The sequence below is a fragment of the Nothoprocta perdicaria genome, unplaced genomic scaffold, assembly GCF_003342845.1.
Source record: "Nothoprocta perdicaria isolate Ctin4 unplaced genomic scaffold, notPer1 scaffold_7, whole genome shotgun sequence".
NCBI lineage: Eukaryota > Metazoa > Chordata > Aves > Tinamiformes > Tinamidae > Nothoprocta > Nothoprocta perdicaria.
Window position 1 is genome coordinate 7910368 of NW_020455976.1, and position 11369 is coordinate 7921736.

The 11369-nt window shown below is 51.7% G+C and overlaps 1 protein-coding gene across 2 annotated transcripts; it reads left to right on the forward strand.

The window, feature by feature from the left end:
* The first annotated feature begins 3381 nt into the window (after positions 1-3381).
* On the forward strand, positions 3382-9078 carry EMX2 (empty spiracles homeobox 2). Of its 2 annotated transcripts, XM_026050508.1 has the most exons (3): positions 3384-4185; positions 6142-6326; positions 8837-9078. In XM_026050508.1, exons 1-3 carry the CDS (start codon positions 3795-3797, stop codon positions 9002-9004), a joined length of 744 nt encoding a protein of 247 aa, XP_025906293.1. In that variant the 5' UTR covers positions 3384-3794; the 3' UTR covers positions 9005-9078. The 2 variants fall into 2 exon arrangements, with proteins under 2 accessions (XP_025906294.1, XP_025906293.1); XM_026050509.1 differs by lacking the exon at positions 6142-6326 and having other exon boundaries at positions 3382-4185; positions 8837-8940.
* Positions 9079-11369: the final 2291 nt, after the last annotated feature.

An 11369-nucleotide genomic window follows, 5' to 3' on the forward strand; every position in this document is an offset into this window, starting at 1 on the left:
AAACACGACCTGCCTTTGTCACCTCTCCTCCCAGTTGTGGGCACAAATTCCCGGGAGCGCAGAGGGAAGGCAGGCTCGGATCGAGCCTGGAAGAGGAAGTTAAACAGAGGCTCCAACTTCTCTCCCCGCCACCTCCCAGTCCGCATGATCCCGTAAAGAGCGGCTTACCCCGAGCTCTGCCGCTCCCGAGGCCTTCCTTGCATTTTCTTTTTTGGCTCGTCTTTTAAAAGATTAGTATTAGTTTGGAAATCCGAAGCTAGTGCCTTTGAGGCCAGCCATGTAATTTGACTGCGAATGTAGCGCACCCCTCCCTCCGAGAGAGGCTGCCTGTAAGTGCGCTTGGAGCAGATCGAGGATTGCTGGGAACGCAGCCCCTGCCAGATTCGCTCCTTGCAGACGCCAAGAGGACAGCGAGAGYAGCCTGCCGAGTCGCAGGGGAGCAAAAGTTCAAGAGCGGAGCTCCAGGAGCCCTGTCCGGGCAGCGCGGGGTGGCCCGGCCCGGTCTGGCCCGGCTGAACTCGGCTCCGACGCCGGATCCGCAGCAGCCGCGCTCCAAAAAGAGCCACGGCGGCGAAGAAGGGGAGAGCGCTGTGGGAGTTCAGGGGGCAGGAGAAAATACTTGAAAATCCTAGCCCCCCCCCCCCCCCCCAGATAGATACATGCATAAATAGATAGATAGATAGATAAATAGATAGATAGATAGATATTCTCCCTGACCCTGGCCTATTTGCTCCGTGGCAAAGCCAAGGAAGCTGAAGCTCCGCAGCTGAGTCTTGCGATTTCTCACACGTTCTCACCCATATATTCCCGCACATACATACATACATATATATATATAAATATATGTACACACACTTATATATATATGCACATACGCACAGTACGAGAGGGGCCGCGGGCGGCCCGGGGGCCCAGGCGCAGCCGCTGCCCCGGCGGGCGCAGCGCTGGGCCCGGCGGGGATCGAGCTCCGCGTTGCAGCGCGGAGATAACCCGCTTTTCGGGGCCAAATCCGACTTGCCAGGGGACGTGGCGCTCTCTGAGCTCTTGCTGCAGCTGCAGCCTCCTCCGCCGAGCCCGAGAGCAGCGGAACCCCCTCTAGGAAGGGATTTTAGGCTCGCGAATTTTTCACTGGCGGTCGAGAGAAATGTACGCGCTTTTTTCGACGGTTATTCCGTCTCTGTGCGTATATTACGGTGAGAGTGTTTTGTTTTGTTTTGTTTGTTTCACATGGATATACATTGATTTCCCCTCCGCAACTGCCGAATTACTCGATGCAGTTTTCAGAGCAGTCCTGTGATTATGTCAGGATGTCTGGAAGAAGAAGGGAAAAAAAGAATCTGAAGTTCTTTTTTTTTTTCAATTCAGATTTCATTTCACAATCCAGAGAAGTGTAAATACGTAGATGCAGAACGCGGCTCGTCCTGGGAGAAGAAGTTGTTTCTTTCTTTCTTTCTTTTTCTTTCTTTCTTTTTTTTTTTTTTTCCCCTCTCTATCTCTGTTCTGCGCTCATAAACTCATGACCCATCTTAGTTCAGCGTATTAGAAATCAGTCATATTCAAGGGCACTTTCTCTGTCTCGCTTATTTCTAAACAAATAAATAAAATAACATAGCACAAAAATGAAGTGTCTTTACTGCCGGATTGAGTGGAAAAAGCTGGCATGGAGAAAGGGCGAGGGGATGTAAAAGTTAAAAAAGTTAAATTAATAGTGATTCACGAAGGACTTAAGGGGCAGGGCGGAAAAAGACAAATCCATCTGGAGCAAGCTCAGCTCAACGGGTCCGTGTCTCCTTGCGCCTATGTCTACACTGTTATCCACGGGAAAGAGACATTTTCCCAAACATATGAGACCTGAGAGGATTTCACCTCCCTGCAAAATCTGTCAGAAGAATTGAGTTACACTAACGCGTCTTCCGTACAGACATCTCTCTCACTTTGTCTCTGGAATCATATGCACGTGTGTATGGGGCTGTCTGTATGTACAGGCGCGCAAAGCCTGCAGAACAGATTTACATTTACGTAGAAAGTGAACTTCCCTGTACACAGAGTCCGCACACCACGGTGGGCAGAAAGGGAGACGCATCTTTAAACAAAGATACCTATAAACCCATTATTCTAGCACACCCAACACTATTTTTATCACATCTGTTTAACACGCTTCCGCCCTTTTGCCATCGTGTTAAAAATATCGGCTAGCTGCAAAACAGTCAGTATTATAAGGGAGCAGACTGAGTTCGGCTTGCCCAGTGTGGGAAAGGTGTGAGTATCTTCCCAGTCCCTTTTAGACAGCGTTTTTTTAAACATATTTTAATACGGAGGAGTAACGGATTCTTTGTGCATAAAGTGGAAAGAAAAAAATGAAAGCAAAGTCCAGGAATGAAGGAAAGAAACGCTAGACTGGTTTTAATACTCCCCTCATGTCTTAGTTCAACAGAAACATTAATTTACATTAGCAATTCTGCATCTTTAAGATAAATTACATAGCAGCGTAATAGATTTAAAGTACGCCAGATTTTTTATCATTAATTGTAAATGTGCAAAATACCTGCTGGTACTTCACTTTAGAAGAATGTAATTGGCAAAAATGGGAGGCTGATGAATAGATAATAGATCCTTAACTACCAATAAACAGAAAGCACCAGCCAAGAGCATTAGGATGTGATCATAATTATGCTGCAGCCGCAGCCAATGGGAGCTGCAGAACTCAGCCCTAAAATCATCCCCGGACCCAAAGGTAATCGCGAAAATCCGGACAAGGCTGGAGCCGGAGACTCGCTCCCCTGTCCCGTTCGCGTGTCCCGGCTCTACCCAAGGCAGCCGCTTCTGCGCTTTGTTTTCGGCACCGCTCGGTGTCTGGAGTGCGAAGGAGTGAAGGGGAAAACACATAAGTTTGGCGGAGGAGGAGGGCAGCACATTCTCTCCCTGGGAGGAGACCCTTTTTCCAGGTGGGGCATCTCTGCGGGACACCTCGGGGCTGCGGGGCTCCTTGCGGACCGAGGTCATTTCCCCGGGCCGGGAGGACCCCGGGGGCCGCAGGCGCGGGGCTGTCGCGCTGCCAGAGTGCGAGGGCTTCACGGAGCAGGGATGCAGCGGCCACCCCAACCCCCCGAGCCCCCCCCGCCGCCCGTCCCCCAGCACCCAGCGGAGCCCCCGGACCCCCACCCGGGCTGTCCCCCCTACCTTGTGCGCCCGCGGCCGGAGGGAGGCCGGGCTGGAGCTGCGCGGGCGCTGCGCGGGGGTGGCGGCGCCGCGCTCCCCCCCGCGCTGCCGCCGCACTCCGTTCCGCGCCGCTCCGCGGCTCCATCCCTCCCGATGGCGCTGCCCGGCGCTCGCCTCCCCTCTGACGCACTTTAAAGAGTCTCCCCCCTTCAACCTCAAGGCGAGTAATAGCGACCAATCATCAAGCCATTTACCAGGCTTCAGAGGAAGCTGTTTATGTGATCCCAGCACTAATTAGGCTCATGAACTAACAAATCGTTTGCACAACTTGTGAAGGGGCCGATCACATCCATGGATTGTCTTTGGACTTAGGGAGGGAGGGGGGGGCGACCGCCTTTTCCTTGCAGGAGGGAAACTTCTCCCAGCAACTTTTTGTGTGTGTGTGTGCGTGTGTGCGTGTGTGTCTCCCTTTTGGGTACCGCTGGCTGCCGCTGCCTCCTTCCCTCCAGCCCCTGTCTATTTATGTGTGTATCTATCCCTCCTCAAGTCACTCCCTGCTGCAAACTTGCCCGGATCGCCTTGCGCGCCGCGCAGAGCCACGCGGAGATTTGCTCGGGGACTCTCGCCGCGGCAGCATGTTCCAGCCCACACCCAAGCGCTGTTTCACCATCGAGTCGCTGGTGGCCAAAGACAGCCCCTTGCCCGCGTCTCGCTCCGAGGATCCCATCCGGCCGGCGGCGCTCAGCTATGCCAACTCCAGCCCGATGAACCCTTTCCTCAACGGCTTCCACTCCACCGGCAGGGGGGTCTACTCCAACCCGGACTTGGTCTTTGCAGAGGCCGTCTCGCACCCGCCTAACCCGGCCGTGCCCGTGCACCCCGTGCCCCCTCCCCACGCCCTGGCCGCCCACCCTCTGCCCGCCTCGCACTCCACGCACCCGCTCTTCGCCTCGCAGCAACGGGACCCTTCCACCTTCTACCCTTGGCTAATACACCGCTACCGCTACCTGGGCCACAGGTTTCAAGGTATGTACAATGTTGGTTTTCCTGTTTATTCCCCTTCGGCAGCCCCAGCCGGGGCCGCGCGGACCCTGCCCAGGGAAGGAGACGCGGGAGCTGCGGGCCCGACTTTCTCGGGGGTCTTTTGTTGGCGCCTTCCTCCAACACCGAAGTTGGGAGCTGTCAGGAAGGGAGGCTTGGGCTCGGCGTTCTTTTCTCTCTCTAATTTTTATTTCTGGTCTCTTTTCCCGTTCCCTTGGAGCAGAGGTGCAGGCGGGAAGGCAAGGCCGGCTGCGACTTTTGTATTTATTTCCTCCGAAAGAGCGGGGATCTAAAGCAGGGGAAAGCCTGGGTTCATGTTTTTGTTGTGGTGGCTTAAAATATATATATATATAAAATAAAATTATAGCCGAAGAGACGCGAAGGAAATGGCCCCGCGGAGTGAGGAGCGAGTTCAGGTTCCCCCGGGAAGCTCCGCGCTGCTCCGCGCAGCTCCCGAGGCCGCGGGCCGGGGAAGCCTCCGCCGCTCCCGGCCGCGCAAAATCCGTCCCCGTATGAACGCGGGAGGGAGAGGAAGGAAACGAATCCCAGGGAAGGCAAAAGAAACCGCAGCGCAGGAGCGAGCCGAGCCGCGGAGAGCGCGATTCGGCCCGGAGGGAGCGGGCGGGCAGGGAGAGCCCCCGAGCTGCCAAGCGATTAACAACCAGCCGAGGGAAAATAACCAAATCCGATGGCGCACGATCAATAAAACCCCCCTGGTTTAACCCTTTGCAATCGGTAGCGCCTTCTCCGAAGGGTGAGCTGGTTTCTCCTCTAATGGCTCCGATTTCTATCACTTTAGTTAAACAAACAAAACAAACAAATAAACAAACAAAAAGTTTTTTTTTGTTTGTTTTAAATCAATTCTCTCTCGAAGAGACCATTCTGCCTTTTTAGGTATTTTTATTTCATGTTTCCGAACGAAAACAGACCACCTGCACCGTGCCAGTCCCCGGCTTTCTGCAGCGGAGCCGTTGCACCCGGGCTCGAAATGGGAGACTCTCTCCGAAGCAAGGCGGCTGGAAATACAAAATGGATTATTACCCTCTCAGAATAAAATTGCAGGTTTCTCTCACCAAATTATTTGTCACAGTCATCAGGCGATTGGTAAAGAGCAGTAGATGAAAGGCGGAAATGTCCTGGTGTTGAGCCACAGCCTGATTTCCAACACACCCTCCTCCTCCAACGATTTTTAATGCACTTAGGGAGAGAGCCCCTCGTTGCGCTGGCCGCCTTGAAGGGACCGGCCCGAAGCGCCGTCCTGCAGGGAAAGAAGCCCCCGAGCGCTGCCCCCTCCTGCCCAGCTTCCCCCTGCGCCTCCCAGATATTTTCAGTGGTTTCATCGCGCTTTGAGCAGGGGAAAAGAGCGGCGAAAGGAAAAGGAGGGAGAAGGAAAAGCCGCCGGGCGCGGGGCGGGCGGTGGCTCCCGGAGCGCCGCGGCCGCGCAGCTCGGCCCCGATCCCAGCGCCAGGAGGGGATAAATAGGCAGAGAAACCGGCGAAGAGATGGATCTGCCGGTGGGAAAGGGAAACCAACAGGCTGAGCTCCGCAGTCGGGCTCTCGCCAGTTATTCTGTTTTTCATTCTCTTTATTTTTATTTTTCTTTCTTTTTTTTTAGTATTCACGACTTTGTGTTTTAGTATTTACTTTTTTTCCTCAGATGTTTTGAAGTCATCTCTTTTTCTTCCCCTTCCCTCCATCTGTTTCTCGAAGGAGAACTAAAAGAAAGCGCTTTATGAAAATAAGTAGTTTTTCTTCCGAGGGTAACGGTGGGAGAAAACAGACCATAGTTTTCATATATATATATGGAGATATATGTGTGTGTRTATATATATATAYTGTGTATATTTATATATATAAAGAAAAAGAAGAAAAAAACGAACTGATCTGGGGTGCGTTTGGGAGAAGGTGGGTTGCTAATCCCTGTTCTCCCCTGTTACCCAGGGAATGAAACCAGTCCGGAGAGCTTCCTATTGCACAACGCCCTGGCCAGGAAACCCAAACGGATCCGTACAGCCTTCTCACCATCGCAACTGCTGAGACTGGAACATGCCTTCGAGAAGAACCATTACGTGGTGGGAGCGGAGCGCAAGCAGCTGGCGCACAGCCTCAGCCTCACGGAAACTCAGGTGAGCGGCGGGCGCGGAGCGGGCAGCGCGGCCGCGGATCGAAACGAAAGGGTCTGGGGGCCGAGCAGCGGCCGGCCCGGAGCTGCGGGTCCGAAACGGGCCAATTCTCTAGGAATTTGGGCCTCTCGATTTAATTCTATGGGGGGGCGGTGAGGCGGCTCCCCTCGCCTGCCTCGCCACGTGCCTGTTATAAAATGCTTGCCCGTCCAGGGCAGCGCTCGCCTTTTGCGGGGTGGGAAGKGGGGTCCCCGGGCCCAGCGGGACCCGAGGCGGCTCCGCTTGCACCGGGAGCGCCGGGCAGCTACGAGGGGCAGCGGGAGCCCCGCGCTGATGGCGGAGACCATACGGGGGGCGAAGGAAAGGTCCTCGCGGCCCCTTTCCTGCGGGCCTGGTGCCGCTCGAAGGAACGGTTGAGCGTCGAGCTGGGAGAAGGGGCACAAAAACAAAAGGAGGCTGAGGGTGCCTTTTGATAATGGGGCAGAAATGGGATTTACGGGATTGTTTTCCACTCATTCGTGACCCTGAGTCCTGCAGAGGCGAAATAAGGAGTTACTTCATGATGGCATAAAGATTAAAAACAGGGAAATTGTTCACAACAAGGAATCCCCACACTTCCCCCCGCACCCCCCGTGGCTGGCCGCGGGCCAAGTGGTCACTRGGGACCGTTTCGGGTGTCTGCGTGGAGGGACAGCCCGGGACTCCCCCGCATTTCGGCTCCGCGTGTCTCCGCCGAGGGTCTGCGCGGAACCGGGCCGCCCCTCGCCGTAGGCCCGGGCGTAGGGGGCGCCGAGCTGCCGTCGCGGGCCGAGCCCCCCGACGGCGGCGGCCCCTGCCCCGTGCCCACGGCGAGGGTGATTTCCACGCCGTTTTCTCGTCACCGGAAGAGAAACCGGGGTTGGGGTTTGCTGTTGTTGTTGTTGTTGTTGTTGTTGTTGCGCTGGGGGTTTTGTTTTGTTCCTTTCCAGGGGGCTGGTAGAAAGAGGGCTCCAGATGGGGATTGTCTCTGCTACAGTATGTGGCACTGTACTTAAAAAAAATACAAAATACCCAGCCGCAGCCTAGTTCAAAGTTCCCAGTAAACAGAGCGTTCTCTGGGCGGATTAAGTTGTAACACTTTTTTTTTTTTTTTTAACTCCTTTTCGTGGGGGAAGTAATAAAGAGGTTGGAGCTTTTGTTTTAAAATGTCTCCCTAACAAAACAATAAAAAGGGATCTCCACTTTTATGAGGTTCTCCGAACAAGGGACCGGTCACAGGCTTATTTCCACTGGAAAGCTGTATTTAAGGTGGTCTTTGTGCTGCTTGATTCCGAAGCTGGTTGGGGTCTTTTGTCCGGATGTCAAACCCCCAGTCCCCTACAAATGAGCTCCCTTTTGGGAGATCAGCGTGCAGAAATGAACCGTCCTCCCCTTCAATTAGCAAACTAAAAGCAAATTAAACTCACCCCTTGTTCCCCGCTCAGCTTTTTAATGGGGGACTTTTGGAGAATATGAAAATGCAGCAGAGATGTGTGTCCGGCCAGGCAGGTCTCTGTTCTGAAGAGGCAGCGAAGCGGGTTAAACCAGCTTATTAAAAAGCTCTCGTTCCCTTTCCCCCCTTGCTGGGGCCTTTATCAGGCACTTTCAGACAGATCCAGAGTCTAAACTGCTTAAAAAAAAAAAAAAAGTGTACCTTTGGCCACTACAAGAGTGTGGCCAGCCCTAGAGATAGCTCCCAGATCAATATTATCTGTAATTAAAGCACTGAAGTCAGCTGCCGGATGATTAAGTCAGATTTATTCGGCTCGGAACAAATTCAGAGCGGCATTTAAGACGGCTCTTACAGGTTTCGCCTTAATACGATTGCTCCTGGACGGCCAGTCCAGAGGAGCCGCAGAAGGAAGTGTCGGAAGTTTTGTTGTTGTCACTTTTGGGTTTTTTTACCCTATTTTTTTTTTTCCGAAAGGAAAAAATCTCGCCCCGTCACCTCCCCGCCTGTTGTCCCCGCCGGCCTCTCGGACCTTTGGGCACCGCGGGCCCCGGCTTTGCCCGGAGCGGCCCGGCCTCTCCCGCAGCCTCCCTAGGAGCCCTTCCCAGGTGTTGGACACTTCGCTGGGAATAGCGAGCAGTAGTCGTCCCCGGGGCTTCCTCGACRGTAGCGCTTGGATTTTGGAAGCTGCTCGCCTCCAGCGGACGCTTCGGGTTGGGGCACTCGACGTGTGCGCAGGAGCCGCATCCGCGGCAGCTCCGGTCTCGGCGCCCCCGGCGCTGCCCTCGCCCGCTCGCCCCGTCGGGGGCTGCGCGCTGTCTGCGCGCACATGTGCCCAGCACATCTGGGAGCGCACATCTGGATGCGTCTCCTTCGCTGCCCTCGCACACTCGCGTCGAGGAGCGGGGACCTGCGGCACCTCGCGGCCCTGCGGATGCCCGAGTGGGCGCGGGGGGTGTCCCGCGGCCAGTGCGGGCCCCGCGTGCACGGAGCCTCGTCCGCGCAAGCGGCTGATTAACGCGCCGTTCCTTTCCCCCCCACGCAGGTAAAAGTTTGGTTTCAGAACAGGAGGACGAAGTTCAAGCGGCAGAAGTTGGAGGAGGAAGGCTCAGACTCACAACAGAAAAAAAAAGGGACTCATCATATTAACCGGTGGAGAATCGCCACCAAACAAGCCAGTCCAGAGGAAATCGACGTCACGTCGGACGATTAAAAACTGGCACTTTGGACTTCTCAAGCCAGCCAACCCACCAAGAAGAAAGTGTTAAAGGCTCAAACACACCGACGTGGCGGTGCGGAGAAGGGACACCGAGATCTTCAACAAAACACGATTCCCGGCTAGGAGGGCAGCGGAGAGCGAGCGAGGGCGACACTGCGAGAGCTCCAAACTGTGGCACTGCTGGCACAACTCTGGCCAAGGGGATCTGTCAATCAAAGGCAAACCACCGAGGCGAGGTGATTGACAGGTATTCCGTTTCTCGCAGTCCACTTTTAAAAACATTACGTCAAAAAAAAAAAAAAATAAAAAAAAAAAAAAAAAAAAAAAAAAAAAAAAAAAAAAAAAAAAAAAAAAAAAAAAAAAGAGAAAAAAAAAAAGAAAAAAGCCACCCTGGTTCCTAAAGACAAAAATGAATTGTAATTTTTTTCCCTTTAAGACAGGTTCTGTGTGCTCTTTAATTTTATTTTACAAGAAATGTGCAGTCTGTAAACATTTTATGATAACTTCTGGCGTCAAAGTGTTTGTGAAAGCTAAATGAAGTAGCAGTAACAAAGCATAGTGTTCCTTCTGGAGGGACAAACACAGTGGGGCAGGTGGGACGGGGGAACGGGAGGAGGGAATTGGGACCGATCATGACTTCTATTGCCAAAAAGAAAAATCTAACCTAATCTAATCTATTAAACCCCCTTCTCCAAAAAATGCCCATTGCGAAAACGGATGCTGATCAAATTTAATAAAAAAAAAAATAAATAAAGCGCAACCTCAGCGGCCAGTTTGGCAGTGGGGAAATCTCCCAAGCTGCGAGGATATAGGGAAAAAAAAAAAAAGGACTTAAAATTGTGGATTGATTTTTTTTTCTAACGGCCATTTTCATTGGGGCAAATTTTCAAGCACTGACCTTATATTATTCCGAGATTATAGAGCTACTAAAAAAAGAAAAAAAAAGTGACAAATGTTTCCTTCATGTCTTCTATATCAGAATGTAAATATTTTTGTGTTTTGTGTTTAATTTGTTAGAATTCTAACACACTATATACTTCCAAGAAGTATGTCATTGTCAATATTTTGTCAATAAAGATTTATCAATATGCCCTAAAATGTTAAGCGATGTATTTCCCGTCCCCTCCTCCTCCAAAATTCCCGTAAACAGAGACTTTTCCCCGTGTTTTTTAGCTGCCACTTTCGTGCGGTAGGAGCCTGCGCTCCCTGACCACACAGTGCATTCCTGAGGCCATAGGCGCATTTTCTTAATGAATCCTCTCGCTTGTAAATAGACCTCTAAAAATAAGTCGCGGAGACCAATTTGCTGCAAATAAATACCTAAAAAAAAAAAAAAAAAAATCCAAACAACCCCTTCCCCTTCCCTGAATTCCAAACCGACCCCTAATTTGGGGGTTAAACAATTTGATCTTCGGCAGTCCGTAGAAAGGGAAAGCGCTGGTACAGTGGGAAATCCCTCTCCAAAATATGTATTTTATTTTGCAGGGATGKTTTTTCCCTTCATTTTAAATCCCCTCTCTCCTACTCCGATCGAGGAGCAGCTCCTCCTGGGAAGCCCCTCAGCTGCTGCTCTCCCCKCCACCAAAGGGAGCGATTCGGGCTGGCCACAGCCTAAAGCTCCCGCATTGAAGAAGGGGTAAAAAAAAGTTGCTATGGGTCCTTGAGGAAACTAGCTGGTTTTCTGGGGGTACACAGTTGTTTTTTCATGCTTCATTTGCTCCTTAGCCTGATAGACTGCATTAATCAGTTTTATTTCCATTGATAGAGAAACCTCGTCTGCTCTGTTCGAGCTACAAAGAATCCTGCGAGCTTTTGTGAAAGTGCAAATCAGTTTAGGCAATTATCATACCAGGAATATGAAGGGGAGAGAGGAGGCATTGCCCAGTGGTCTCCTTTAATCTCTTAATCCGTGGATCCAGGGGGGCTAGTTGGACATAATTTAGGACAATCTGACTACCCTTTACACTGTGATAAGGCGAAGTTACAATGCACGGCGAAAATACGAGCTTTGTTAAACATCCTGCCTTGAAAAGTTAAGATTAGACATTCTGCGCACGTGTTGGCTCTGTCGGGTACTATGTAAATTTTTTTTTTTTGAAAAAAAACCCATTTATTATTATTATTATTATTATTATTATTTTTTTTTTTTTGTCACCGCTCCTTACACAGTCCTAGTGACTTTCCGTTCATTACTGCTACAAATATGAGGAAGGCCCAGACAGGGTTAGGACGCATGTCGCAATGCGGTCCCCTCCATTTAGACCTAGGCTAATTATTTAGCAGATCTATTCCCAAGGTAAACTTCTCGTTGCGTTTCCCCTCTTCTTAAACAGCTGATCGTGCAGATCTTGAAATGAAT